This window comes from Megascapheus bottae, chromosome 13, assembly GCF_031878675.1.
Source record: "Megascapheus bottae isolate mThoBot1 chromosome 13, mThoBot2.hap1, whole genome shotgun sequence".
NCBI classification, from domain to species: domain Eukaryota; kingdom Metazoa; phylum Chordata; class Mammalia; order Rodentia; family Geomyidae; genus Megascapheus; species Megascapheus bottae.
The window spans coordinates 6,219,132-6,243,878 of NC_143521.1; the positions used below are offsets into that span (position 1 = coordinate 6,219,132).

Sequence of the window (24,747 nt, forward strand, 5' to 3'; positions counted from 1 at the left end):
AACAGAAACTACAAGAAAAATCAACTCCAAACTTCTACACTAAGAAATATGTTTGTAGAAAGTTTCTTCTGAGACTATCTCTCATGTTTTATCATTGGAGCCAATTGGATTTGGGGCTATTTTTTGTTAGAAGTTCAAGATGGTTTAAAACAGGCACAATGAAAAAAATGTACTTAATTTAAAAGTACAAGAGAAATTGTATAATCATAGTCATAAATCTGATATAAGCAAAATCTTCAAGAGAAGACATATTAATATCAGTTATTTAAATCAACTAAATAATGCAAATAATAAAATCAGTGAGAAAAAGGGTACTTTTTTGGAAATAAACTACAGACATTATCTACATTGTTCCCCCCTCCCTTTCTTTCTTTCTTTCTTTTTCTCTTTCTTTCTTTCTTCCTTCCTTCCTTCCTTCCTTCCTTCCTTCCTTCCTTCCTTCCTTCTTCCTTTCTTTCTTTCTTTCTTTCTTTCTTTCTTTCTTTCTTTCTTTCTTTCTTTCTTTCTCTCTTTTTCTTTTTTTTTGTTGTGGTATCAATATTGAGGCTTGAACCCAGGGCCTTGCAACCTTGGATTTGTCACTGAAGGCTGGCACTCTGCTACATGAGCCATATATCTGCTTCTGATGTTTGGCTGTATAATGGGAAATAAGCATCTCATGAACTTTTCTGCCCAGGCCTCCTTTAAACAGATCCTGGTATCTAGAATTACGGGCATGAGCCACCCCACTGTTTCCTTGAACCCTTGAACTTGGAGTATAAAATTTAAGGCTTATTTATCAGCTTGTCTGTAGCTAAGTATGAGCCACCAGTGTGGCACATAATGTTCCATGCTATTTCCACAAAGCTCCAAATTTCACATAGGACTGTTAAAGCAAACATCTGAAAAATGATTAACAGTGATTAACTTTTACTCTGTGTTAAGACTTCTATTTCAGTTTATGCTTCATCTCCAAAGGGGTATTGGAGTTTGTAACTCCTGAGCTGTGACTTAGTTTGTGTTGTACTGATGTTTTCTTTCTATGTTGGTTCCAGTGGTCAATTGTGAATTCCTTCTTTAAAATGATATTCACTGTTCTAGACACAGTCTGTGGAGATACTGCCAGTAAGAGATTATGCATGTCCTCTTGAAGTTTACATTCCAGTCTGACACACAGGAAATGATAATGTGACATAAGAACAACTATGGCTAGGCAAACAGTTCCCTGAAAGCAGGAGAAAAGCAAATCTGATTCATGCGGAGTAGAGATTGGAGAAGAGAGAAGTCTTTCCAGAAGAGACAATTTGACCTGCAGGTGAACACAATGTAATGAGGTGAGAAGATGGATGCTCTAGGCCAAGTGATAAAGTGTGTACAAAGGAGGGAATTGAGAAATGTAATTCACAACCGATTTTTCGAGTCTCACTCCAGCTGCATTAGATCAGACCAGGATAAGAGGCATGTAAATGTGCATTTAAGCAGGCTCTCCAGAGCTGATGTGTTCAAGATGTTCAGAGTTCAGAGACTAGGGACGGAAGTCCAGATATTTAAACTGCCTATTCCTGATGACATTGAAGAGTAGAAGTAGGATGATGTGAGGGTGGTGAGGATGAGGTGGGAGGTGTTGGGTTTTGCCAGAGGCAGGGGTTTTAGAGCTCAGTGTGAAAAGCCCTGTGCTGTGGAGTGGTTTCTTAGTCATGAGCCCCAAATAGAGATGCCCTGGCTTTCGTCTGTTGCACTGAGATTCCTTCAGATTTGTCTCATCAAGGAATTCTCCTATTTGCCATAATATTCAATGTACATGTGCAGAGAAATAGAACCAGATAACTGGAGGGAATGAGTGCAGTTCAGGTAGATAGGGGAAGGGATGATGTGGGAAAGGCTGTGTTGTCCTCATAAATGGAAATGCTGAATACAAAGCCATCTGAACAGCTCTTTAACAATAATGACAATAAAGAGTTCTATTTTTCTTCACAGAGAGAAGATGAATGAGTCAAAATCGACACAAGGATCTAAAAACTGGTTAAGAATGTCTAAACTTAGAGAGAAAGGAGTGGAACAGAGGATGAAAATAGCTTCCATTGTCTGAAATGTTTGTTAATATTTCCAACTACAAATGAAAATCTGATCAAATGTTTAAGCAAGAAAATACTGTAGTGAGATGTGTTTATATTTCAGACAAATCATTAGAACGCTAGAATGGCTAAGAGATAGGAAATATAAAGAAAAAGAAGCGGGCAGGGAGTTTGGCCTAGTGGTAGAGTGCTTGCCTAGTATGCATGAAGACCCAGGTTCGATTCTTTGGTACCATGTACACAGAAAAAAACAACAACAAAGAAAAGAAAAAGAAGCAGGAGATTTATCAATCTCCAGATAACTTCCCAAAGAATTATGTGGGAGAAATGTAAAACCCAAATGACTGAGTTCTTTAAATCCAGTATTTAGTAAATACGGTTTAAATATTTGATGACTGATTAAAACTAGGGGATAGAAAATATATAAAAGCTTTTACAATGTCTTCACAATAGTCAATGAAGTTGAGTTCACCTTACTCCTTACTAAACGACTGAAGTGTTCTGTGTACAATGTTTGATTAATGTCTGAGAAGAAAAAGGTTTTACATGTGAGCTAGGATTTTAAAACCATGTATGAACAAATCAATTGCTTTATTGTACAGATACTTGTTTTAAATTTTGTTTACTTAGCCAGGCACTAGTGGGTTATGCCTGTAATCCTAGCTACTCAGGTTGAGATCTGAGTATCATGGTTCAAAGCCAGCCCTGAACAAAAGTCTGTGAGACTCTTATCTCCAATTAACCACCAGAAAACCAGAAGTGCAACTGTGACTTAAAGTGGTAGAATGCTAGCCTTGAACAAAGAGTGCAGAGTTCAAGCTACATGACTCACCAAAAAAAAAAAAAGTTTACTTAGCCTATTCATAACAAAGAGATTTTTAAGAAAAACACTTTTAAAACATTGGATTTGTCATGATATTTACCAGAAAAAAAGTGTGTGTGTTGTGTGTGTGTGTGTGTGTGTGTGTGTGTGTGTGTGTGTGTGTGTGTTGCCCTAGTATCAGGGCTTAAATACAGTGCTTCTCATTCTCACTTGGTTTTTTCAGCTCATGACCAGTGCTGTATCACTGAATCCATCCCTCTACACCCTGAAAATTGTGCAGTGGCCTCAATTAGTATTTCCTTCATTGTTGTTATTGAAAACTCACATTGAATTTAAAGATACGTTTGATAAATTTTAATATAAAATTAGGTAAGAGGTATTTTGTAATCTCTTTTTGCTCCGTTTGGGGATCTGGTAAATGCTGTATCTCATGGATCCCTGAAAGACACAAGTGCAGAGCTCAGAGAAAGTAATACCTATAATTGTGCTGTAGGACTCCCTACTAACTTCCAGGTAGGGGTCACAATGACTACAGGTGAAAAACTTCCTAAAAGCATTTCCTTACTGGCCCTTTGAGAACAGCATGTGACAGTGGTCAATAGGAGAGGAGCGGGGCACTGGTGGGCTTGTACTTGTAATCCTAAATACTCAGGAGGTTGAAATCTGAGCATCAACCATTCCAGCCTAGGCAGGAAAGTCTGTGAGAATCTTATCTCCAATTAACCATCAGAAAATTGGAAGTAAGGCTTTGGATCAAGTTGTAGAGTTATGCCTTGAGCACAAAAACTCAGGGACAGCCTCCAGGCCATGAGTTCAAGCCGCATGATCAACCAAAAGCTAAAATAGGACAGGTACTTTATCGCAGTGATGGCCCCTTGTATACTGATGTATGCAAATATAATAAAATACAATTCGAGACTATCCCAAAATCTAAATTCCCTCAATTTTTATGTATCATATCAATCCATTCAAATAATCTCCTAAATTCCCCCTACTTCATAATTTCAGACCATCCCAGTAGCAGCTTCATTAGAAAGAGGAAGGTTTTGTATTCTTTTTTCGACACTAATTTAGTAAATCCTTGGCAGAAGCCTGAAAACGAGTTTCCAACATGATTTAACACTGTTTTAAGTTTGTAAGAAAAATGTCTCTGTGTAAACAGCAGACATTTTGATTAAACATGAAAGTTCTTATTTTGGTTGTTAAATGAATAATGCAGCTGGCCTGCAAGTAGTTTACATTCCTCCAATGCTGGGCTTGGGTTCAGCTGGTACTGGGCTGACATCATTTTCCAACAAGGTCTGGCTGCTCTCTGCAGCCCTCTTAGACATGATCTTTGCAGACAGTTCCATAATTTTCAATGTTAAGACACTGTAATAAGAGGGTCTCACACATACTCAGCTTAAAATAGAACTATAATTCCAAAAATACTCTCCCACCTAATATGTAAATTTCTAGTATGTGTGTATATATAAATATACGTAAACACACATACATACACACACACACACACACACACACACACCCACACACACACACAGTCTGTATGCCTGTACTAGAGCATAAAGTCAGGGCTTAAATACATTTAGCTCTTTCTGCTCAAGGCTGACACTCTACCACTTGAGCCACAGCTTCACTTCCAGAGTTTTGATGGTTACTGGTGAAAAGAATCTTATAGATATTTTCCTGCCTGGCCTGGCTTCAAACCATAAGATCCTCAGACCTCATTCAGCTGACTAGCTAGGATTACAAGCTAGAATGACCATTACCAGGATCTAGTAATTTTTTGTGCGTGTCCCAGTCCTAGGTCTTGGATGTAGAGCATGAGCAGTGTTCCTGAGCTTGCATGCTCAAGACCAGCGCTATGCCACTCAAGGCATATCTTCACTTCTGGCTTTTTTGGTGGTTAATTGGAGATGACAGTTCCATGGATTTTCCTGCCTGGTGTGGCTTTCAATGGCAATCCGGAGATCTCAGCCTCCTGAGTCACTAGGATTTCAGGTGTGAGTCACTGACATCCAGCTTCTAGAGACAGCTTTTAACAAGACTACAATATAAAATAATAATCTTTGTGATTTTTTGTGTTTTTATTTTTGAATACACAAACCTGAAATAACCTTTGAAACTCTTCTATCTTCTTTTCTGTAAATGATGACTCCATATTATCAGTTCTCCAACATTTTTCAAGGTGAACACGAAAAGTGCTTTTTGCAAGTTAAAACGTTTAGGTAAGAGTTCATAAATCCTATTTAATTAGACTCCAAGTTATAGGGATGCTATACAAACAGAATATAACGCTATATTATATGTATAATGCACAGAATTATGCCAGTTGAATGCATAATCATGAAAAAGCAATTGAATAGATCATAATTGACCCTGAGAGATTTTTAAAAGAACACTAATTTAAGATTTGCATGTTCAGTGTAAGCGGCTAGGAATTAAGAAGACATATAATATAAAAGTGCTAAAATAGAATACAGTCCCTCTAATAAATATTATTCTATGTGGAAAACATCACTAGTGCTCCTTTTTAGTAGCAGGACACTCTTGTCTAGCTGACTGAATAAAACTATTCTTTTTTTTTTTTTTTTTTGCCAGTCCTGGGGGTTGGATTCAGGACTTGAGCACTGTCCTTGGGCATTCCTCAAGGCCAGCACTCTACCACTTGAGCTATAGCACCACTTCTGGGTTTGTTTGTTTTTTTTGGTGTATGTGGTACTGAGGAATCAAACCTGGGTCTTCGTGCATGCTAGGCAAGTACTCTACCATTAGGATATGCTCCCAGCCCCATGAATAAAACTATTCTTAAGAACCATAAACTCGACTGGCACTGATGTGGCTCAGGTCTGTTTTCTGAGCTACTAGAAAGGTGATAATTGAGAATCACAATACCAGTTCAGTTACTTAACCAGCAAAAAGCTGAAACTAGAGGCTTGCCTAAAGTGTTTAGAGTACCAGCCATGAATGCAAAAGCAGAATGACATCTGGAGGCCCTGAGTTCTGATTTCAAGCCCCAGTACTAGAACAACAACAACAACAAAAGGAATCACAAACTCAGCTGGGTGTTTGTCTGCTTCACATCTGTAATTTAGGAGTCTCAGATTCAGAAAACATTGGCTTGAGATAATCCTAGAGATTTCACTAGACTCCATCTCCACAATAACAATAAAAAGGTAGACTAGTGGCATGCCTCAAGTGGTAAAACAATGGTCACGCAAGGCAAGTAAGTATGTGATCTTAAGTCTAAATCCTGATATCACACAAATAAAACATAAAAACCTTAAAACTTCAAAATGCAGAACTGCAGAACCTCTCATTGCTCACCTGCAGAAATTCTCTGACATTGGATCCTAGGACACGCAAGATGGTATCATAACCAGATTCTTGGCAGAAGACAAAAAACATCTTCCCAAACATTTGGAGAATTTCCCCAGCATTGAGATCTGTTATGTAGGTTTGAAAGGAGGGAAAAACACACAAAATAAGTGAGATACTGTTCATGAGAGGAATGAAAGTAAGATAATGATTTAAAATACCCATGATTCTGTGCAGGGTGAATTTGAATCAAGAGACAAAAATTTCAGCCAGTACAATACAAGAGACACAATATCTGAAAACACAATATCTTAACATGTTACTAGTATCTATTTGTACTTAACTAGCAATATAACTATTTCTCAACATCTATACTTAATTCTGTTATTATTATATATCATCAATGCATTCTTGTTTCTTCAAAAAAATACAAAGGTTGTTTTAAATCATCAAGAATATGCAGAACAATATTTTGATGCAAAATACTTTTATATAGATATTGATATTTAACAAGTTGATCAGAAGTAGTACATATCTCAAGATCCGGCTTTTCTGTATTATCAGTACTATTTCCAAAAGTTTCCATTTTAAATATTATTTTATTCAACAAATGGGTATAAAAATTTATAAAAAAAAAAAAAACCTTCTCTAACTGATTGGATTTCCAACCCCCCTTTTCATTATAATCTTATTGTGTTTATGTAGTTGTACAAAAGATAAACAATTTAACATGTCAGTTTATGAGTATACTGCACTTTGATCAATATCACACCTTCTACTATTCTTCCCATCTTTCCCAACTCCTCTATCCCCTTAATTTTCCTAGTTTTAACTTTACATATAAATATTAAATAGTATCACAGCATTTTCCCACCCTATCTTTCTGCATCAATCCACACCTCTCCCTATGACCCCTCCCTCCACCAACTCAAGGATAAGTTTGTTGCTATTCATGTTGTTAGACTTTAATTGTTCAAAGGAGTTGCCTTAATGAATTTTTTTACTTTTGCTTTATTAATCTTTTACTTTTGCATAACACATACAACCCCACCATTACCAAAAAACCGCAAGAATATCTTCACACGTGAATGTAAATGAAAATATCTAATTTTGGGGGGGAGGGGGAGAATTCCTTAAATGTTTGAAAATATTTTTCACAAGACTTTAATGATACAAAGTCATTCTCCAAGAAAATCACTTTAATGTATCATTAGATTAAAATTTTACATGATATCCCTTTTAACTCTACTCCTGACCACACTGTTTTTCATGATTACAAATGTTCAAACTTGCAGTTATCAAGCTTGTTTCATGTTTGTGTCAATAATTAATTATTGTGTCAAATATTATTAAACACTTATTTTTGTTTCTAATTCTTATTTTCCACTAAGTGAAACTAACCAGCTTGCTTCTATTCTACATGAAATGTAGTCCAAGATAAATTAAGAAATATGGAGATTGCAGATGATACTTTGAGAAAAACTATTTTTCCCTGAGAATTGCCTTCTTCTGGAATAAACTCACACTCTCTCTCCCCCCCAGAAATGTCTTTGCTTTTGTCTTTTGCTAATGGCTGACACAACTTATGATAGTCTACTACACTTGTGTGACTACTACATTCTTGACATCATAACGGAAATTATTTCATCAAGTATCCATATTAAAATTCCTTTCTAGTACATTGCTTTCTGTAGAAAGGGAAAGAAAGCCCTCTTTCCATTTTCCATTCTTGAAAGATCTTGTGAAATAAAGCATGCTTTGAGTTTCTCCATGTAACTGAAGTTGCAGCCAACTTACTGAGTACTTTGCTTGCAGCAGCAACCAAATCATAAGTTTTGGAATCATCATATATTATTCTGACAAGAAACTGTCCTTCTTCATCTAACTGGGCCTCTTTTCTGCAAAACGAAAGTGAGAGAAAGATGAGAGCAGGGAGCTGAAATACAACAGCCAATACCTCTATAATCAATGCATAAAGTATGTTTTTATATCTTAAATAGGATTTGGTTTTTGGCAAGCCTGTTTAAATTAACATTGTGATTAAGCAATGTCCTATCCTTCTCCCAAATCAAACTTCACACTTAACTATATTTTAGTAAAACAAATCTCTATAATAACTTGTGTTAAATAGAACCAAGAATTTTCATTTGGGGGAAATGGCACTGTGGCTCAACGGGTAGGGCAGTAGAGCTCAGGGACAGCGCCCAGGCCCAGAGTTCAAGTCCCACAACTGACAAAAAAAGAGTTTTCATTTTGGAGTTCTTATCTATTCAGCAACTGATTGTGGAGACCCTCTAAGTTTAAGGTACTAATATAATTTTTAGCAAAACAGACCCAATTTCTTGCTCTTTGGGAATATAGAGACTATAGTAGGGGGGCAGAAAGAACATAAAATTCGGATATTTGGGCATGAAGGTGAAAAAGGCCTCCCTAAACAGCTGGCATGTAAGTTGCGGCTAGCAGTCTGAGGAAGTGTATCATATGGTAGGCTGCAGGAGGCACAACAGAGGCCAGCTAGGCTGAAACAGAAGAAAGGAAGAAAATCAAGGTCAGAAGGGGCCATGGTGCCTGGCGTGGTTGAACACAGGGAAGACCCACACGAGGTGAGGGGAGGAGAGGCTGAAGCTGTTAGGATATGAGCAGAGACAGAGACTGATGCAGGTGGACAGGATTCATCTGTGCACTGCATTGAAAAGGGGCAATGGTTTTGTCCATGCATTGCAGGGCCAGTGATTGGAAGCAGAGCTGGCATGAGCAGTGGTTCAACGCCAAGTGAATGCTGAAGGTAACTTCTGCATAATTTTCTCATAGATTGGATACTGAGTGTGAATGAAGGGGAAATCTCAGAGCAGACAGGGATTTCTGGCCTCTGTAATTGGAAGGAAGATGTCAGTAGCTGAACTGAGAAAGGCTATTAGGGGTAGACTTGGGTTAAGACCAAGAGTGATGTTTTAAACATGAAGTTGGAGGTGCCAAAGTGCACTGATAAAATCATCTGCTCTATTCATTGCTTATTAAACACAGTAGCTCAAAATATACACAGTGCTAGTGGGAGGAAATTATAGTTAACAATGTTAATAGTTGTCATGGTTCTATAAATACATTTATTTAGATAGGATTTGGAAGACTTCTCAAACAAGTGTCGAAAGGAGAAGGCTAAGACATGGCTCAAAATCTCTCCAAAAGTGAAATCCACAGAACACATGGAGTTTGGCAATCCATTCTGACTCTCATCCCACTCACATAAATCACTGTATGTAGACAGCAGAGTACAGAAAAGTGATCAGAGGAGTCAAGTGATCTTCAAGGCAGATCAGGGTGACCGTCGTTCTCCTCAGAAGCTCCGAAGCTCTGCTTTTTCATTCAAAGAGAAATTCCTGTGATGGCCTGTCTTGTCATAATCTGCACATGAAAATATCCTTCAAGACACCCTATGTTCTTTTGACTCTATCAGTTGTGTTTGTTTCCTAATGTTATGCAGAGCTGGGGTATCACTCAGGGACAGAACATTGATCTGGCAGGTACAAGAACCCCAGATTCCATCTCCAGCACTTCAAAAAGCATCCACAATTTTGTTAAGTTCTGGGATCTGAATGCCTAATTTCATAGCTGAGTGAACTTGAGCAAATCAGATTTCCCATGATTGAAACCTCTTTTTTTCCCCTTAAAATGAAATAGCAATGTAATTCACCTCCACAATTGTAAAGATAAATTATGTTCTAAAGGCATAAATCATTATATATTACTAATGATTACAGTATTTCATATGTATACAAACTCAACTGTAAACCTACACATAAACTCTAAATTTAGTCTCTCCTTTCTCAGACATATAAAACTATTAAAGAGGATTCAGCTCTTCAAGGACCTCTCGAGTTTCCCTCCCTCCCTCCCTCCCTCCCTCTAACTCTTCATTCTTTCTTCCTTCTTTCTTTCCTTCCTTCCTTCTTTCCTTCCTTCCTTCCTTCCTTCCTTCCTTCCTTCCTTCCTCCCTTCCTCCCTTCCTCCCTTCCTCCCTTCCTTCCTTCCTTCCTTTTCTTCCTTCCTTCCATCTTTCCATTTTTGTTTTTCTTCATTTCTCTCTTGCTTTCTTTCCATAATTTTACCATGTGCCAGACCCAGAGCTTGAACTCAGAAGGCCTGAGCACTGTGCTCAAAGCTAGCACTTTATCATTTGAGCCACATTTGCACTTATGAATTTTTGGTGACTGATTGTAAATCAGTCAAGTCAGCTCAGGTTAGCCTCCTACTTCAAGTTTCAGGTCGCAGCCTCCTCAGTATTAGGATTACAGGTGTGAGCCCCAGGAACCCAGCCTCAAGTATTTTGATCTATCCCCAAACAATGGATATGCATAATGTAGAGCCTCTCACTTCACTTTTGATGAATGCTACCTGTAATATCATATTCAAGTTACTCAGGTTTGAATATACTGGTATATGTAATATACTGCTTTAAACTCATTTTGTGGGGGGAGGGACATCCTAGTACTTTGAGCTAAGTTGTTCCCATCCTAAAGGCTAGCACTCTACCACTTAAGCTACAGCTCTACTTCAGTGATTTGATAGTTAATTGGAGTTGAATCTTGCTTGCCTATGTGAGCTGACTTTAAACCTGGCTTCAAACCCGGATCCTCAGATTTCAGCCTCCTAAGTAGCTAAGGATTACAGACATGAGTCACAGTGCTCCACCCCAAACCCCTGGATTTTCTAAACTTAATGTGAAACAAATATATTTTTGTTGTGTGAGGTATTTATTTATTTATATATTTACTAAGTCAGGATCGGGATCTTTTATGTAGCCCCAGCTGGCTTAAATCTTTATTCTTACAATCTTAATTGCCACAGTGTCAGGATTATGGTCATGCACTATTCCACATAATGAAAGACACTTTTAATGTCAATAAATAGAGTTCTATATCATGACTACATAAATTTGCATTGTCTAAATATAGTTAAATGCTGGTAGTAAGTTGAAATGCTTTTATCTTTCCTACAAGGGTAAACACCACTCTGATAATATATTTGCAGCTAATATTTACATGTAAAAGAATAAATTCCTAAGAATAAAATCAAGACATAGAAAACCTTATGATTATAATTTTTATTAACATTATTCCATAGATGGGAATATGAAGCCTCTGATTTAGAACATATGCATAAAATACATATAAAACTATACATTAATTCCAGTTCATTATGCTGTTTCTTTTTCAACTGGAATAAATCAGACCACATAAATTTCTGAAATAAATTTTGTTTGTGAAACTCCACACATTCCAAAACAACTATTAAGTGAGACAGATATCATCTACACACAGAAGTCACAGGTCATTTCCATGAAATTAAGGGAAAACCTTTTCCAAATATTCTCTAGCCATAAGGTTAGATATTCGCAATTCTTTTTCTCTTTTTACTAAAGTTAAATATTTTATCTCTTGAGCTTTACCCTCTGAAATGTTCATTTACAGTGAGCTCTCTGTTGGGTGCACAAACAAAATCAAGCTATTGTATGCAGGAGCAAACATTCACCTCTTAAAAAATGTAAGTTTTCAGAAAATGAATTTCATAAGTCTTCAGAAATCAAGACTGTTTTCGTGTATCTTAGAAACTTTTGGAGATGTTGAATTGTTCATTTTTCTTCTTCCCTACTTTTTTTTTTTTTTTTTTGGTCAGTCGTGGGGCTTCAACTCAAGGTCTGGGTGCTGTGCCTGAGCTCTTTTGCTCAAAGCTAACATTCTACGCTTTAGCCACAACTCCACTTTCAGTTTTCCGGTAGCTAATTGGAGATAGGCTCCTGCTTTTTGTGCCCAGGCTGGCTTCAAACCGTGATCCTCAGATTTCAGCCTCTTGAGTAGATAGGATCACGGGCATGAGCCACTGGCATCCCTCTTATCTCTTTTTCCCATCCTCCTCCCCACCCCTGACCCACAAATATTATAGTACTTATAATGTTTCATGCTTATATCAGTGAGCAATGGGGAAGTCATAAGGGTCACTGCCCTTACTGAAGTTTCTTTTCTTTTTTCTTTTTTTTTTTTTGCCAGTCCCGAGCCTTGAACCCAGGTTTTCGGCACTGTTCTTGGGCTTTCTCAAGGCTAGAGCTCTACCACTTGAGCCACAACACCATTTCTGGCTGTTCTATGTATATAGTACTAAGGAACCAAACCCAGGTCTTTGTGTATGCTAGGAAAGCACTCTAACCACTAGGCCAAACTCTTGGCCCTGAAGTTTCATTTTTGCTGCTAGAAGAAAGCAGGCACAATGTGGGGGGGGGGGTGGCACGTGCGAGCAAGCACACACGGGGTGGGAGTGGGGGTAGGGCTGGACATGGGGAGTGTAGATGCCATGTCAACATAGTGCTCCCACAACAATGATTCCCATCACACCCCCAGCAAAGAGCTGATGAAGCTGATCTCTTCCATCAGTTACCTGACTCCTCCTAAACCAATTCCTTTCTTTCTTTAGGTCATTCTTAATCTTCTTCCCTATTTGGGAAAGAAGTGATTGCCATAGCTCAAAGCCTAGTACCAAATGCCTTGTGCACTAGACTGAAGAGGAGTATATTCAGTGCAAAGGGAATAATAACCAAGAGAACTAATGGCAGGAAGGCAGATCTTCCATGGAATCTCCTGGCAATTCCCAGATAATGAAGCCTTCTGTTTGTCTCTCCTTGCTCATTCACACTGTTCTAACCTCCAGCCAAATTAATGTTAGATCACACCTCAAACTCACATTTGTCTTATCCTTCATGTAACACAGAGATCGTAATGAATATCTCCTAGAACTCTTCTGGCACTACTCTGGGGGAAATTGTTAATGGTTTCTTTCTAATACACACTTCTCTCCTCCATTTTGAATCCTATATTTTTACTTCCATGGAAGAGAAACAGAAGTAAAGCTAGGATGTAAGCTAATATTTAGCTAATGAAGACAACTTTCATAGTACAACTTACATTTCTTCATAATCCTCTAGAACTTACTTTGTTATCCTATAACTCTCATGCTATTCCCTAAAAGCAAAGAATAACTTATCTTTATGAGTCTATATATTATATAGTATATGTACTTATATACTGAACATTGTATTTAGCATTTCTAACCATCTAAGATTTATTTTCTTAAAATACAGTTTTTGAGGCTTGAGAGATCCAAATCTAGTTATGTATACTAGCCAAATTTTCTAGACTCACTCAGTCTTTCAAAATTATTTTTGAGCATCAACTTCTACATTCAATGAAACATGTAATTTTTCCATTTAAAAATATATAAATTATATATAAAAATTTATATGACAGGAGAACCACTGGTTTCTCTGAGAGGTATAATTTAATAATCTTCCAAATGAAAGAGTATAAATACATACTTTCATTTTTTTAACTCTTTCTAAATTACAAACACACACAGAAAAAGCAGTCCATATACCATAGGAAAACTGGATTAAAATTAATAATCAGATTCTCAAATGACAACCAAATGAGAAGTAATCGTGTTTTATATATTAGTCTCATTATGGTTTAAACATTGAATATGTATATGAAAAATTTTCTAAATATCAACTTCCATTTTTTTCTACTCATGTTTTAAGGTTGTTATTTGTTGGAAAATAAAAATGAGTTTACTGACAATAGCTAAGATATGGAACCAACCCAGATGCCCCTCTGTCGATGAATGGATCATGAAGATGTGGTATATTTACATCATGGAATTCTATACTGCCATCAGAAAGAATGGCATTGCCCCCAAAGACTTGGAAAAAATGATATTAAGTGAAGTAAGCCAGACCCAAAGAAACATAGGCTCCATAGCATCTCTCACTTGTAACAATTAGTACACATCTAGGATTCTCCTAACAGAAGATCATAATAGCTCAAAACTATGAGCATATGTCCCTATAGGATGAGGCTAAGTGAAATGAACTCCAGATATGGAAACAAGAAGTTTATCTTTATGACTGTTGTTCTTAATGTGCTATGTGAAGCTATTTCTTTTTTCTTCTTCTCCCCTTAAGGTTTATCTCATGTTGTTATTGTATCTGACTTTAGTATTTTGTATATTATATATATATATATGTTTATTTGAGTATTTCAAAATGGGAAGGTAAGGGAAAAACAAGACAAGTGGGGGGGGGTAGAGGGGAGGAAAAGTGGGAGAAAAACATGGGAAAGAGTAACAGTATTCATGAAGTAATATACCCCTTATCTGATGAATGTAACTGCAACCCCTCTGTACATCACCCCAACAATAAAGTAAAATATTTAAACAATGAGTTTACTTTTTCTATCAATTCTATTTCCCCCAAATAGTAAAGGATACATTATTAATTTTGAATTAGTCACTATGGGGTAACCAAAGTGACAGGAGCAAAAATTATCTTGTTGTTTTAAAATGAAGAAATAAACTGATTAAATCATTTCTCTTCACATTTTCCATATTACTAGAAAATATCTGGAATTTGTTTCCAGTCAGTCAGCATGCCACTGGTCCAAGCTTAAATGAATTACACCTATATCTCAATTTTAGGCAAAGCAACATCATTTGTTTGTTTAATTTTCTTGTTTTGGGTGTTTTTTTGGTTTGCACTCCAGGTTTCATTTGCCATACCTCCAGCCTTAAGCAATACTACTCTTGTTAGATTATTACTTTTTTATTTTTTCTTAATGTAATTTACCCTGCTTTCCATATTACCAGTTCTGAAAATGCATTCACAAAAGTTTCAAACGAGCCTTTACATAAGCTTCCCTAAATGGATGAATTCACTTAAATCAGTGTGTGTGTGTGTGTGTGTGTGTGTGTGTGTGTGTGTGTGTGTGTGTGTGTGCATGTGTGTGTGTGGTTCATATCCATGATGGGGGTCGGGGAGGGAATATTGAGTAGTAGCTCTTCTCATAGTAAAGACCTTGCTCAAATTTTTGGACATGAGATTTTTGTGACCAGATGTGCTGGTTGGTAGATAAAACAACCTTTAAAAATATTATAATTAAAATCACCTATCCAAGGGCTGGAACATCCCAGAAGGCAAAAAACAAGATATTGACAGTGGTGATGTGTGGGAGGGGGGGTGTAAAACTTGTGTGCTGCTAAACTGATCATCTTAGTAAATAAGAAGAGTGGAGAGGTCCTTCCTATTGGGAGACAGCTTAGAGGATAATTCCCAGTCTACTTTTGTCCAAATCAGTGCTCTGTTCTCTTATTTGTCAAGTAAGAATGAAGAGTGGATCCCTTTTCTACAGTGCTCTGTAAGTTCAGTGAGTTCACAGGTATGAAGTATTAGGGACACTGTAGAACCATATAGTAAGTGTCCAACCTAAGTGAGTTACTGCTTTCAGAGTGAGATAGCATAGTGAGTATTGCCATCTGGTTTTCTAATTTAATTTCAGTATTGCAAATATTAATCTGCAGTCTACAACACTGAGTTTAGAAAGCATCTCACAGACCTGCTTTTAGATACAGGCTAAAGTCATGACTTGAATCCAATTCACAATCCAGTAACTATCTTGTGATAATTGAAATTGGCAACGCAGTCACCAGCGCTTTAAATCCTAGTCGTATGTTCATAAGAGACTACTACAAGGACTCTTACATTCCAAAAGAAATAGTACCTTTCCTTGTTTTATTTTCAGCCAATACTAATGAAAAAGATGGTCACTTGGTATGGTAATATGATTATTCTATGCTTAACAACAATGTAATGTATACTGGAAAATGTCCAAAGGCTGGATTTACCCCCTTTTCACCACCCCCAAAGGGATGGACATAATAATAATATTAGTCGAGCAATTGTTTAAAAATGCATACCAACATGAAAGCATCAACTAGTACAAATGTATGCCTAAATACATACAATTTTTATTTTTCAAGTATATCTTAATAAAAATGGGAAACTATGTTAGCAGATATTTTGTTAATTCTTGAAGGTGATCATTCTCACATCTCATATTATGATTGAAGGAAAAGGTATATGTAAAGACTATATATTTCCTATGTGGAAATTAAGAATGTGAATTTATGAGTATAAATATAATGTGCATACATGTGTGTGTGTGTGTGTGAAGGCTTGAGTCTAGTGAAACATGACAATATTTTGTGACATAGTACTCCTGCATGTATCATGAGGGGAAATTAAAAATTTGAATATGAAATGTTTCTCTTAAGTAACATTTGCTGTTTCTCTTGATGCTTAGACAGGAGGAATGGGAAAATTGAAGAAAAGAAGTGGCTCTTGGATGAGTGTCAATAAGATGTAGGCTCTGAAAAGTCTCCATGATTGGATGATTAGAAGACTTACCACCAAGGATTTCAATAAAGCAGGCATTTAATACTTCATGACCCAACCAGCAATGAATGGTAACCAGATAAGATTCTGTAATATTACCAATGCCAGAAAATGAAAACCTTCAGAATGCTGATTTTTCATTTTGACTAGAAACTTGTAAAATCTGAGTATCTTTTGATAAAAAGGCATTCTTTCTCTTTTGCTAGGCACAAACTAGCTATTTCCTCCCCAATGGGAAAGTAAACAAAGTAGCAAATGCAAAAGCTGCAAATCCTCATGTTTTAGTCTGCCAGGTTGTCACTTCTGAACTCAGCCAGTTAGATTTCTGTAGAGTGTTCATTTCCTCAGGGTGCTTTCCTGGCTTTCCTGTGGATGTCTGCACAGCATCAGCCCCTAGCTATGGTTTGCCTTCCAGCACATGAAAGTAAACATTTGCCAGAGGCCCTGATTCTGAAGAAAAGAGAGCAAAAAAGAGCATTGCTCTTACAAACAGTAGCCGTGTCTAGGTAATGCACACCACCTGTATATAGTAAGGATGAAAGGGCAGAGATCCTGCTTTCTCCTCTAATGTGCTGGGCATCCATAGAATGTGTGTTTTGAAAGGTCTCTAAGATTAGATGAACTGTTGATGGATGTGCTAAGGTCCTTCTCTTGTACACCAAATTAATTGCTATGCTTCTATGAACTGTTTTAATTCACAAACCTGTATAATGCAAGAAAATTAAAGTCTCCAAGACTAACTTTGATTTCTGAGGCTAGGTCAGAATGTAAAAGCACAGAAACAAACAAACCAACCAAAATGTCTCAGTTGCAATGATGAGTTGGTGACATGTCATTCCCAGTACTGTCATGGTTGAGGAGAGGTCTGTGTCAAGAATACACTGTAGATGAGTCATTAGTGAGTTCATCAGCTAGGTAGTAGTCTTTTTAGAGAAAGAGGTCTTGGTTCTGACAAGCATATGGTATGCTTCCATTTTGACTATATTAAATGGGTTCATTTTTTCTGAGAATGTTCCTGGGTGTGAAAAAAAACATATAGTTTCAATTTTTTTGCCAGTCCTGGAGCTCGAATTCAGAGCCTGGGCACTGTCCCTGAGCTTCATTTGTTCAAGGCTAGTGCTCTACTATGTGGAAACTTAAGGCAATTTGCAAAGTCACATACCCATTTTAGAGTAAAGTGTTTGCTTGTTTGAACCAAAACATTTATTCATAATTAATAAATTCAGCTAGAACAGTTAATTTCAAAACTGAAAGGTCAGTCCACACTATGCAACAATCAAGCTGTTGTTTCCATGTTCCCATACTGGAGTTACAGACAGGAACATTAAAAAAAAGACTAAAAATATCCTGATATCTCTAGACCATTTGAAAGCAAGCATTACATCATTTGCTTTCTTATCATCAGTGCCGAAACACTAAATAATGCTAACTAAAGATGATCTTAACAATAAATGAAAGAGAAAAAAGCATCCATAAATAAAAGTATGTCACCTTGTTAGAATTAGACAGCCAAAGGATCAAATACAAATCCATTCCATAGGGAATTGTAAGTGACAGCCTTCCAGTCATGGTAACACTGTCAAATGTACATCTTTTGTACACAAATTCAGATCTAGGTATTGATTTCAAATCAGAGCAGGCATATCAATACTCTGTGCAGCACTCCAGAGTTTAAAGGATGGACAAGTAATTGCAGCGCCTTCAGAAAGAAGGCTTTTTTTTTTTAATCTGTTAGTTGGTCTGTTGCTATGCTGGGAAATCATTCCAGGGTCTTAGACATGCTATGTATGCATTGTTTCGTGTGATAACCTTTGCTTATTTTGTTTGTTTTACCAGTTGTAGGGCTTGAACTCTGGTCCTGAGCTCTGTCCCTGAGCTCTTTTGCTCAAGTCTAGCACCCTACCACTTTGAGCCACAGCTCCACTCTGATTTTATGATGGTTAATTGGAGATAATAGTCTCACAGGGACATTTCTGCCTGGGCTGGCTTTGAACTATGAACCTCAGATCTCAGCGTCTTGAGAAGCTAGACTTATAGGTATGAATCACCAGTACTGGCTGATAGCCATTTTTTAAAATATACTTAGTCATGTTTCTTTTGACCTGGTTCTTGGGCTTGAACTCAGAGCCTTGGCTTTTTTGCTCAAGGTTAGCATTCTATCCCTTGAACTACAGCTCCATCACCATCTTGTTGGTGGTTAACTAGAGATAAGCATATCAAGGACATTCCTACCTGCATGGACTTCAAACCATAGTACTCAGGGTAGGTAGGACTACAAATGTGAGCTACTGGCACTCAGCCATGTTAGAATTTTTACCTCAGATGAATCCATCTTTATTATCCATATGTTTCTTTTCAGTTAGAAAGACCTGGGCTGGAGTTTGGCCTAGTGGTAGAGTGCTTGCCTAGCATGCATGAAGACTCGGGTTCAATTCCTCGGTACCACGCACATTGAAAAAAGCCAGAAGTGGTGCTGAGGCTCAGGTGATAGAGCTCTAATCTTGAGAAAGTCCAAGGACAGTGCTCAGGCCCTGAGTTCAAGGCCCAGGACTGGAAAAAAAAAGAACAAGAAAAAAAAGAAAAATCTAAAGTTGAACTCAATAATTTCATTCGACATCAACTTTAACCAGAGCTGGCACAAGGAAAAGATATGGCTAAATGAAGTATGTAAATACTATTTTAATGTGCAGAAATCTAGCCTTGGGGTATTTAATGATGGAGTTTTTCATATCATCTAGGAAATATGATTCTTAAAAGGATATTGAAAAATTAAAAAGCAACTGACAATATTTCAGTAGAGTCTGAGATTTCTTGATTTCTTCCATTTGGGAAGATATAGTGCAAAAATTAAAATGAGTGATGAACACCTCAAGGTGAAATCTCACATTTTGCTTGGTTTACCCTGGTCCAGAAGTTAAGAATAATGTTTGGATACGTTTTGATAGTTATTTAGATACCTATGTAATATTTGTACTTATACCACAAACACTTAGAACATTATGTACCTTTCACTTTTAACAGAAGTTTTCTATTCCTTGGTCTAGGTAATTTTTTTTAACAAAGATGAAATTAAAGCTTTTGAGAAATGATTGCATTGCCAGTAAGAGGATAAGTGGATACTGAGTTTACTATGAAATATTTTGGCTCCTCTCCACTAAGACTTTTCTGTCTGGAATCTGTTACTTAGTGTTTTATTTGTCATTAAATATTTGGCATCTTTCTTAAGATGGATGGCCATTTCCTACTAAACTAAAAAAAAATTAAAATGTATTATGTAACATTTTATAAACATTCATTTAGATAGATAGACCCAAAAAGCAAGATAGTGGAATCTGGTTCTTATTGAAGAAAAGACAAAGAATGTTTTCTCATGTATTCAATTTATCACAAAATGGTACAAGTGAAAGTATCTTGGCCCAATGACTGGAGATCACCTCCAGACAGTGAGGCGAAATGGGCAGGACAGCTCAGAATTAGGGCAGCAGGCTTTTCAGTTGTACTATCCAGAGCATCTCTCCTCTGGAAAGTAAATTGTCTTTCAGCAATCATTGAGGAGTCACTCAAAAATTCTGGGCTGGAGACCACTGGGCAACTCCAGTCTCCTTGGGACAGAGTTCAACCCTGTTCTCTAGCTCAGATAGCAAACTGAATCAAAATTAACCCCTGAACAATCAACAGTAGTTCCACTCACAGTGCTCTCGTTGCTGACTCTTTGTTTTTCAAGTAAGTTTAAAGAAAAGACATCCATGTGATATGTTTCTGTTTTATCAAAACAAAAACATTTTGGATGACTGGAATTATGATCACTTGAACAGTTTAGCAATATTAATGGTGATTCACATCTATAACCCTACCTACTTAGGAAGCTGAGATTTGAGGACTGTTTGGAACCAGTATGGGCAGAAGAGTGCATGAGATTCCTATCTCTAATTAACCATCAAGAAGCGGAGGTAGAGTTGAAGCTCCAGTGATAGAGTGACTGCCTTGATGAAAAAAACTGATAGACAGCACCCAGGCCTTGAGTTCAAGCCCTCTCCCCCTGAAAAATAATATTGTTTAGTTGGGTCTGGTGTTTCACATATGCAATCCAAGCTAGTTAGGAGTTGGAGATCAGTAAGATCTCAGGCTCGCACAGGTAGCCTAGTTAGTACCGCCCATCTGAACCAATAAGCCAGGCATGATGCTTCATGTCGAATCTTAAATATGTGAGAGGAATAGTTAAGATAATCGTTGTCTGAAGCTAGCCATAACCCCCAAATACAATACTCTATCTGAAAGCAACTAAAGCAAAAGAGTGCTGGTGGCATTCCTTATGTGGTAGAGTAACTTTCTAGTAAGTAAAAGACTCTTACTTCAAACTCCAATACCAAGGAAATAAGGAAACAAAATTCGTAGCTACTTAAGTTAAATGATACCTGTTTCAATCAAAGTAAATACATACTCTATTAGAGAGTAACAATATTCTTACCATGCATTGGTAGGTAAGTTCTCATTGATGGAACTATATTTTTAGATTTTTATCACCCCTAAGTAAACTATGACCAATATAAACAACTTTACCAGTCATTTAGTTGTAAATTACTCAGTTGTCCCTCTAGGTAGCATAATTTCATATCTGTATATTTATCTGTTATATAAGTTGAGAATTAGCCTTTTCACTCTGCTACTTGAGCCATGGCTCCATTTCTTGATTTTTTTTTTTGGTGATAAATTGGACACTAAAGTTTCAGAGACTTTCTTCCTGGGCTGGCTTGGAATTATGATCTGTAGATCTCAGCCTCCTGAGTAGGATTATGAACTAGGACTATGGCCATGAACCACTGATTCTGACCTATGTCAAGGATTTTAAATGTGATTAAATGACATAATGACAACCATGATCGACTTTATTGTGCTCTCAAATTTTTATTCATGTTTATTTTTATAGTATACCTATGAGGAAATTTGGACATTAAGATTACCAGTCATATGGGGGTAAGGACAGGTTGCTCTCATAAATGCACAAAAATGATGGCGTAGAAACAATGCTGTATATAAGTTGCACTGTTTACAACTTTTTTATTTTCTGCCTTGACTACCGGACAAAATCAACATTATGAAGGTGTTATTAATGCAGAAACTTGTCCTGAAGTCTCCTAGAGTGCCTAGATTCTCATTTGATGCGACAGTTTGCAAATTGTAACTTTGTATAATACGTGTATATGCACTCTATGAGTAACAGAAATAATTCATAGAACTTGAAGGAAATATTCAATTCAACAGACCTAGAGGAAGGATTCACTACACTCTAGTGTGTCATTTAGAATCTTGATCATTTCCAGGGTTACAAATAATGATAGGAAATCACTGTTGTGATACTGCATAATAAAGCCTGCTAAAAATTGATTTTTCATAATTTGTTTAGAAAAAAATCAGCGGGAAATGAACTTACAGTGCACACACACACACACACACACACACACACACACATCACAGTAACTAATAAAAATACTTCAGTCGGTCCACCCAAGTAACCAACCCTTCCATCCACCTTCAGGAGACTCATGAGAGTCAGACGTTTTAGGGATGGCTGGAGGGTAGGATCTACAGGAGAGGGAGAGATGGTTGTGCTGGGAACGCTGAGGGGTCTGCAGAGTTGATGTGCATCTTTACAACACGTTTAGATCCTCAAGTGGGCGCGGTATTTCCGTTCCCATCAGAACACCAGGCTTCAAATTTCTAGACTGAAACTTCAGTTGACCCCTCCACCCCAGAGCTGCCAGTAGGAAACAAATCACAAACACTCCCCACCCCCACAGCTCATTCCAAGAAGTGAAGGAGAAAATACTCCAGTCTCACTGGATTTGGGGTTGAATAAATGCATCTGACCATTTGCTCAAGGTATATCCTAAGTGTATTTTATATGTGAAAAGGCCTGTAGGTATTTTGTGTATTTTTTATGATATGTACATCATTAAAAAAGAAAGAAAGAAAGAAAAACATGGCAGAGCCAGGTTTGTTTGGAAGGGCTCTGGTTAAACCTATGACGTCCCCCAGGGGGCGAGGGGTTGCCCCTCCGCGTGGAAAGCCCTGCAGCCCACGGAGCCTGGGAGCCTCTGGGGTTCGGGCCCCAGCAATTCCCACGCTCCGGCCGGGTCCAGGGCTCCGTTCTGCGGCTCTCACCCGCACGGCCCCGCCCCGGCCGCCCCTCCTCCCCGGGTCGGGAGCGTGGGAGCGCAGCTGCGGCGGCCGGGGAGTCAGGGGGCGGAGGCGAAGCGGAGGATGCTCACCCACGAGCCTCTGAGAAGCCGGGGATGCGGCGGCGGGGCTGGGGGCGGTGGAGGAGGAGCGGGGTGGGGGGTCCCGGGAGTGTAGGGGGGGGGGGGTCCCGGGTCCCAGGGGCTGCCTCACCCTCGGACACAGCCTCCCCTCCAGGCAGGCTGGAGCAGCTTCACTTACTTGATGTCTTCCCACACCTCGGGGCCGTAATTGCGGATGACCAGCAGCTCCAAGGCGTGATTCACAAATCCGTACTGCAAGGGCGGGGAAGAGACCGGAGCGTCAGGGCCGCGCGCCCGGGCGCGGGGCGCAGCGCCTGGGACCCGTCCCCTCCCCTCCCCCTCGGGCTCCGCTCTGCTAGAGGGTAGCCCACACTAAAACGAGTGGATCCCGCAGGAGGACACCTCCCAATCAGGGGTCTGCCACCACCCACGCCGTCCCCACGCCATCTTCCTACCCTCACCCCACCCCCCTCCGCTCGCTCACCTGTCTGGGGACCGCGCAGGGACGTGCGCCCCGAGCCCCGCTCGCCGCGGGCGCAGGGTCTGACCCACAGGGAAAACACCTGGCTCCCGCCGCGCCTCCCCTTCCCAAGCTCGCCAGGCGGGGGCACCGGACCGGGGACCCAGCTGGAAAGCAGAGGCACCCGTGGTTCTGCTAACTGAGGCGGCCGTAACCACCTGGGTCGCCGGGGCGCGGGCTCCGCCAGTGGCGGCGTCCTTCGGACCCAGGGTCCCCGCTCCGCGCTCCCCGGGGACAGTCAAGATGAGCCCTCCCGAAGGTCCGCCCGACCCGCCTGCTACCACTCACCATGGTGTCAGAGCCGGAGCCCCACCGGCAGCATCCACGCACAGGCTCGGCCTAGGGACCTTGGCGACAAGCAGCAGCTACGCCACCGGGCTGGGGAGGCAGCCTAGAGCCGCTGGGAGCGTCTCAGCCCCCACCCGCCTTGATTGACAGACCGTCTCAACCAATGGCCAGTCGAGCCACAGAGGCCGGTCGCCGCTTTCCAGGCCGCAAGAGCCAGAGAAGGGAAGTAAGCTGCTTTTGGTGCTTCCACTCTCAGTGCCTTCCCTCCTCCATCTGGTGACAAAGCCTTCATTTGAGGCCCTGACAAGGAGGACTTAAAGCTCTGGCTGTGCTCCTTGCATCAATTCTGGTGGGTGATGGAGACAGAGAAACAGGGGAATGCAGATACAGTGATCCTGCTACATGTATTCTAATGGGGAGATTGATAGGTCTGTCTTCATGTGACCTGTGTGTGTGTGTGTGTGTGTGTGTGTGTGTGTGTGTGTGTGTGTGTGTGTGTGTTCATCCTGGACTCTTTAAAAGGAATATGCCCCTGTGTTGGTCAGCCTTGTACTGTTTATCACTTTCTTGAAGACAGACATTTCCTCTGTGGCTTGGTCTTCCAATAGTTTGTGGCTAGTGGAAAGCTAATAGTACTGATGATTATGTCTCACTTTAAATGAATGAGACTTCAGGGAGCCAGCCAAAATGTTCAGTAACATTGGGGTAGGTCTCTGTCACTTGTAAAGTATAACAGGACCCATTTAAGTTTTGGGTTTGGAAAGTGACATCAAAGCCCTACACCTGAGTTTTTAACCCTCTAGAATTGGCTTTAGTTGTTTCTTGTTAGGTAACTTAAACTAGAAAAAATAAGTATGAAATCACAAATTTTTAACTAATCTTCCTTCAATCTGTATCTTTACAGGCCAACGAGGTACTTAAAGCCTGGAGCCTTAGAACAAGGAGGTCAGAAGAGCCTGGGCATCTGGATTGTGGCTGTTATGCTGGTGTAACTGTCCACACAGTGTAAGGTGAACAGCGGTGCCATCCTTCTCAAGAGAACCTGAGAAGCGGGATGATATTCTAAAATGGGAATGGTTTCTCATGAGAACATTCCAAATATAGCTAGAGCAAATGTCAAAATAATAAAATTGTACTGCTGCCAGACATTGTTTACAGTTAGTGGTACTGAAATAATGAGATAGGAAACAAAACAATATATAACCTAAAAA

The 24,747-nt window shown here is 39.1% G+C and overlaps 1 protein-coding gene across 2 annotated transcripts in view; it reads right to left on the reverse strand.

Moving 5' to 3' along the window:
* Gucy1b1 (guanylate cyclase 1 soluble subunit beta 1) overlaps positions 1-23,635 on the reverse strand; it is a 49,703-nt gene extending 26,068 nt beyond the window's left edge. Inside the window, exons 1-4 of one of the 2 annotated variants that reach the window (XM_090343208.1) lie at positions 23,537-23,635; positions 22,907-22,980; positions 7,993-8,093; positions 6,205-6,323 (exon numbers count right to left, since the gene is read on the reverse strand). In XM_090343208.1, the coding sequence (XP_090199334.1) occupies positions 6,205-6,323; positions 7,993-8,093; positions 22,907-22,980; positions 23,537-23,539 (297 nt within the window). In that variant the 5' untranslated portion in view covers positions 23,540-23,635. Of the gene's footprint in view, positions 1-6,204; positions 6,324-7,992; positions 8,094-22,906; positions 22,981-23,212; positions 23,234-23,536 lie in introns of those variants that run through there. The other variant, XM_090343209.1, reaches the window with a different exon arrangement.
* Positions 23,636-24,747: the final 1,112 nt, after the last annotated feature.